This window comes from Ictalurus furcatus, chromosome 20 (genome assembly GCF_023375685.1).
Source record: "Ictalurus furcatus strain D&B chromosome 20, Billie_1.0, whole genome shotgun sequence".
NCBI lineage: Eukaryota > Metazoa > Chordata > Actinopteri > Siluriformes > Ictaluridae > Ictalurus > Ictalurus furcatus.
Window position 1 is genome coordinate 19,162,954 of NC_071274.1, and position 6,589 is coordinate 19,169,542.

At 36.2% G+C, this 6,589-nt stretch overlaps 1 protein-coding gene across 1 annotated transcript; it reads left to right on the top strand.

Annotated features, from left to right (window-relative positions):
* Positions 1 to 1,602: 1,602 nt before the first annotated feature.
* On the top strand, positions 1,603 to 6,041 carry cplx4c (complexin 4c). Its single transcript, XM_053652013.1, has 3 exons — positions 1,603 to 1,772; positions 5,324 to 5,411; positions 5,563 to 6,041. Exons 1-3 carry the CDS (start codon positions 1,603 to 1,605, stop codon positions 5,785 to 5,787), a joined length of 483 nt encoding a protein of 160 aa, XP_053507988.1. The 3' UTR covers positions 5,788 to 6,041.
* The last annotated feature ends 548 nt before the right edge of the window (positions 6,042 to 6,589 follow it).

The following is a 6,589-nucleotide window of genomic DNA, read 5'->3' on the forward strand; positions in this document are numbered from 1 at the left end:
TTAAAATTCTAAACCTCTTTGTCATTTCTGACAGTTAATCATCACATTAAAACAGGACACTGAGGCATTGAGACTCTCCTTCTATAGAGAGACCATTTTGTGAGGTATAGGCAGGTTTAACATTTATCCTGACCTGAGAAATGCACAGCTCTATATGAACAAGAAAAGCTTATGGGGACTATTTAAAAAGCAAAAAAAAAAAAATTTAAATTAAATTAAATGCATATTTATTGCAGGTTAAAACCACCAAAAAGGGGCGAAGACCAGCGCTACTGAAATACAAATAGGGAATTCCAGGTCTCCCTGGAAGAAGAGATTGGGATATCTCAATGGGATCTTCCTGGTTAGATAAAAGATAAATAAATAAATAAAAATAAATCAATTAAAGTACAGTAGTATATTAGCAGCAGATCCTTTAAGTCCTGTATGTAGCGAGGTGGGGCCTCCATGGATCGGACTTGTTTGTCCAACACGTCTCACAGACGCTCTATCAGATTGAAATCTGGGGAATTTGGAGGCCAAGTCAACACCTTGAACCTTTTTGTCATGTTCCTCAAACCATTCCTGAGCAATTTGTGCAGTGTGGCATGACGCATTATCCTGGTGAAAGAGGCCACTGCCATTAGGGTATACCGTCGCCACGAAGGGGTGTACTTGGACTTCGCTCCTCATGCACATCAATGAGCCTTGGGTACCCATGAACCATGTCACCAGTTCACCGGTTTTCCTTCCTTGGACCACTTTTGGTAGGTACTAACCACTGCATACCGGGAACACCCCAGAAGACCTGCCGTTTTGGAGATGCGCTGAACCAGTTGGCTAGACATCATAATTTGGCCTTGTCAAAGTCGCTCAGATCCTTACGCTTGCCCATTTTTCCTGCTTCCAACACGTCAATTTCAAGAACTCACTGTTCACTTGCTGCCTAATAAATATATCCCACCCCTTGACAGGTGCCTTTGTAAGAAGATAATCAATGTTATTCACGTCACCTGCCAGTGGGTTTAATGTTATGGCTGATCAGCGTGTGTTAAATGAACGATAATGCTTACATTTAATGTATATTCAGTTTGAGCTTCTGTACATTTAATAATATGCTAATATAGAACATATCACTTTGGGCTGTATGCACAAACATTATATTTCATCATAAATCTATGTTCATAAGACCATGTAGGATATACAAAGGAGAATATATTTTACATAATTGCACATTGCAGTGTTTATGTATTTACTGCTGTTATTGTTATTGTTATTTATATTAATACTAATATTATTATAAGATACCAGATACGATAATAGGTGAGACCTTGTCTCAAGGTGAGCATGGCCCAGCTGTCTGTGAGCTGTTTTGTAATAAGCTAAGCCCCTGAGCCGTTTTACCCCTGACACTGACACCCAGGTCCTCTCACAGCTCGGGTTCCCCGCAACCAGTGCTGCAAATGCTCATAGAGATACTGTGTCTTATTTCACTCCATCCGTCTCCAAGACACTTTAAGAGCTGCAACATCAAATTTGAGCCACAAAGTTTTAGGATTTTAATCTTAACTGACCTTCTCAGATAGCCCATAACGTGGCCCCCAAACTCCCGAACCCTGGATCATGTCTTTCTTAATGCAGCAGATGCTGGGGGATAAGTTAAAGAACATGATGGGAGGAGGAGGAGGCGAGGACACGGGGACAGCAGCAGAAGATGGGAAAGAGACTGCCGCGTCTAAGGGAATGACCCGAGAGGAGTTCGAGGAATACCAGAAACAGCTGGTGGAGGAGAAGTGAGTACATTTGGATTGATTCCTTTAGCAGAAACTTTTTGGGCTGATTTCAAAATTGGGGTGCAGTTCCTGTCCCATTTTACATATGAATACAAATATACACATATGTATGTAAAGTAAAAGTAAGTCTGAGTACATGTTTCAGATAAATCACTTAAAACATGCGTAAAATGCAGAAATATGACTTTCTGCATCAGTGTGTGATTCATGCTGGTAATGCTTTTCCACGAGTCAGGTACTATAGTTTCTGAAAAATGTACATAAAAGTGGTTTCACTTAAATCTGTTCACCCTTATTTAATATTTGGAATATTCCACAAGTTCCACATGCTCAACAGGAAGTCACACCATCTGAATTTCTTAAAGATCGTGGGAAGAAGAAAAGTACATTATGTTATTTATTTTATTCATTTTTTTTTTACTTTAAATGTAAGTAAATCATTAGAATCATCCTGCATGTCCATGTCATTAGCATGGATGCTAGTTCACCGCAATTTGTGTTAATTGCATGCTAAAGAAACCTCAACTGTTACCCATTTCAGAGCAAAATGCAGCCTGTGAGCAATGGCTGAGACGACTTATCATGTTTAAATACATGGTTCCTTAGAATAAATGTTGGGAAAAAATATATTTTTTTAAAGTTTACATTTTAAGAGTTGCCATGGCTAAATGGCAGTGAACTTACAAGTGAATCAAGCCCTGAGCTGAGACATCGAGGGTTCAAGGAATAGTTTAAAGTTTCAGTAGTGGTGCTCTGGCAAATCTTAGGATTTAAATTCACAACCTTTTGCTCACTTGCACAGAACCTCAACCACAGAGTTGAGTCAGAGTCTGTATAGACACCTTGAATTCCTAAAAGTGCTTGATTTGTAAAGTTGGGTTTAAATGTGCTTCAGATTTTCAACTGCATTCACTAGAAAACAACAGCTTCATATAGTGTTATAATTTTCAAAGTTTAGTCTCTCTTATCATATTTCAGCACCAAAAACTCATGTTGTAAATTCTGAGAAAAAAGTCTAGACATTTGCTGTATACACTGTAAAACCGGATAAGTTCATTTAACTCAAAAAAGTTGAGTAAACTAATTACCTCAACATTTTTAAGTTGATAAATTAATTTCTTTAAGCCAAATACACTTAAATATAACAAAGATTTTACTCAAACGTGTATTTGCCGTAAAGAAATTAATTTATCAACTTAAAAATTTTGAGGTAATTAGTTTCCTCAGCTTTTTTGAGTGAAATTAACTATTTGGTTTTACAGTGTAGTTTGTGCCAAACAACCTTGCATTACAACATTACAATATTTTTTACATTAAAATGTTAAAATAATGCAAAGCTAGCAGAACATTATTAACTAGCTAGCACTGTTACATGACGTGTACTGATCTTTAAATGCTAATCTCTATTATAGTATAAACATCTAACGAGTTATCTTGAATACACTGGGGTGGAAATTCTATTTTTGAAAAAACTGAACACACACTGCATAACCCCAAACCCAAGCTTAATCCCTGATGTATTATTCAGTTATTAAACATCTACTCTAGCATATTATAATATCAGAAACTAAAAGGTGTTCACAATTCCTAAAGAAAATAAATATACTTAAAGAAAAACAGCTTCAATTTCATGGCAGGAAATGTTCATTTCCAAATCAGTTTTTGTTGCTGTATGATTAAGCTCAGAATCAATGTGAATGCCATTGTTAAAAATGGCACCAATAATTCTGAATTTCTGTGATAACGTCAAATAAACTATTAGCATCAGTGGAACAAATAGCGCAAATGCACCATCATGGCTTATGGTGTTAAATTAGGTCCACCAGAACCTGAATTCCTAATGCTTGAAAGAAACTATAAGATGTTTGGTTTGAATTATGTTAGTAGAAACGTTTCTACACTGTAAAACCGGATAGTTCATTTAACTCCAAAAATTTGTGGAAACAAATTACCTCAAAATTTTTAAGTTGATAAATGAATTTCTTTAAGCCAAATACACTTAAATATAACAAGTTTGAGTTAATTTTGTTGTTATATTTAAGTGTATTTGGCTTAAAGAAATTGATTCATCAATTTAAAAATTTTGAGGTAATTAGTTTCCTCAAATTTTTGGAGTTAAATGAACTTATCCGGTTTTACAGTGTGTGAAAACTTTAAAGTAAAGTACAGATGCTTGAAATATTTACTTAAATAATTGCACTTTGTTATAGTTTCTTTAGCAGCAGCACTGATAACAGTCACAATGACTTCTTGGAAAAGGGCCTACACACGTCGCCATGATGTTCCTTTAAGTTGTCTGTTTATATAACACCTGAGAGCATTACGCCAAGAACTGGGTCACTGAGGTAAGAGCTCTCGCTAATCTGGCTCTTTGCCAGTGACAGTGACACTGACGTTGGCCCATTACATCCAGTATGCTTGAGCAATTAATATATTATCAAAGGAAAACCACAGATGTGTTAGTAAAATCCATTTTGTTTTGAGGTGCCAGGGGTTGTGCTATACATCCTGATCTGGGCTAGGAGGCAGTGTGCAGAAAATATTGTTAAATTAACCTGCGAGTAGCCAAAGGTGCCAAGAGTTAAAGCTCTGTTCTTTTTTTATTCCTGAGCTTCCTGTTTCTTATACCAACCTTAAATCCATGTAACCTGCTTACACACCAGGATGTGGTGAAAGTGAGTGGGTTATTGCTTAGACTAATAATAATTGAGAAGCACCTGGGTTTGTTACTATAGTGACAACAGCATGAGAACTGTTGTAAAGTATCCTAGGTTCTTTAAAGCATTATGAACTCAGATTCAAGTTCTGGTGAATTGGATTTTATGGCAAAATCCACGATGATGCTCTTGTACCGTCTCCTGCTGATGCGAATAAGCCGTTTCGGGTTAATAAAGAAATTCAGAATTATTGGCACGCTTGATAAAATGATTTTTGATAAACAATTTGTGATGCAAAGGAAGAAATGCCGGTTTGTATTAAAATTTTGGTCAAATATCAGTTTATACAATGAATTATTAATTCACCTCATACACTCGATAGAGGAAAATAGTATTCAGACTTGGTTTAAATTGATATTAGGTATGGTCTTCAGAGAAGGCATTTATCAATAGACTACCATCTCAGAAATAAAGGTACCAAACTGTACTTTTCCTTGTCATTGGGGTGGTACTTTGAACGGCAACATTGTTATATCTTTATACCTTTAAATAGCATTTAAGGTACATAATTGGACTTAAAGAACCACTAAAAGCTGTTAAAGGAACACCAGATATGCCTTGATAGAACCAGCTTAACAACAAGGAAAGGTGCCATTTAGTACCCTTAGGTAAAAACAACCACTTACCTTCAGACCAGAGAAAATATAAGGAATAAAAATAAAACAGGAAACGATTTCATTATGAACACTTCAACACTTCGAATGCAAAATAAATAGAAATGAATCTAACAGCACGATTTGTCAAGAAACGATGAATTCTTTTACTCTCCACTTTTTAGTATTAAAGCTTCTTGAATGCATACAAAAGCTTGATCTGTGTGTGTCCCACTGACAGGATAGAGCGGGATAAGGAATTTGCTACAAAGAAAGCAGAAAGAGCCAATCTGAGAGTACTGCTAAGAGACAAATACAGGCTTCCACAGGTACGCCAACACATTTCCTCGCACCAGATTGCTGCAAACATTATGGATCGTGCATTTTTCGTTCTACTTTTATCATCGTATCACAATTATGACATCATGGCATCATCACCTAGTCATAATGAGTGATCACAACTTCTCTGCTATTCGACAGAGTGCACAAGACGACGCCACAGTCCAGATAGCAGGCGACGACTTGGACGTGCCTGAAGAACTGGCCAAGATGGTGGAGGAGGATGAAGAGCAAGAGGAAAGCACTGATTCCTTCATGGGTAGACTACAAAATATGGAAATGGACTTTGATACGATCAAAGCCAAAGCTCAGAGCACAATAACAGAAGTCAAGCAGGCAGCAGAAGAAAAGTGTGTCCTGATGTGAAATCACACTCGCTGTGAGCTTTTGAATTGGCAAGTCATGAAAACCGAGTAGCAATTTAAATGCACATATTTTATTGATTTCATTATCTATTCAATGAATTTATTATGTCTGAATGAAGCCGTGGGGGGGAAAAAAACAGCCAGTCTTCCAATCATATACAGATACATGAACACCCATTGCCTTAAATGGCATTGTTTGGGACTTCAATAGTATAATAAAGCTATGCAAAAATTCTAAATATATAAACAGTAGTTTTAGATTCCACCGTAATTTTAGGATATTTCATGTCATTTTCTTCATTTTTACAACATGTGCATTACACAACGATATTGTGTAGGTTTTGTTCAGTTTTTCCAGCTAGCAAATCTCCAGCTAGTCTATTAAGTAACACTTTACAATAACAGTACATGAACAATCATGCACCAATACCCCAATTAATACTTACTTAAATATGAACTAATGATGAGTTAAGACGTGTACTAATCTTCAATGAACTAATGAAGCGCTAACCTTAACTACAACGTGAGTCTTACGTACACGTTAGTACATGTTTGTTAGTTAATGCATTAATGAGGGCTAGACTAAATCAAACTTACTCTATAAGAAAGAATATGGATTAAACATGCATCATTTCAAATTGTTTATATCATTTGCCATATGCAGCTGCGTACGCAAACATCATTGGATGGTCATCATTGGTTACTTTCATAATTTACATTGATCCACCTTATCAGACATAAAAAGACACACTAATAATAAACTCCAATAATTGCATATTAATACATATTAATAATTCATTCTC

What these genes read in the sequence shown, in the direction of transcription:
- cplx4c (XM_053652013.1), top strand. Translation starts at nt 1,603, where the DNA reads ATGTCTTTCTTAATGCAGCAGATGCTGGGGGATAAGTTAAAGAACATG. An exon ending in AAACAGCTGGTGGAGGAGAA is followed by an intron (nt 1,773 to 5,323) that starts GTGAGTACATTT and finishes TCCCACTGACAG; the next exon opens with GATAGAGCGGGATAAGGAAT. An exon ending in ACAAATACAGGCTTCCACAG is followed by an intron (nt 5,412 to 5,562) that starts GTACGCCAACAC and finishes GCTATTCGACAG; the next exon opens with AGTGCACAAGACGACGCCAC.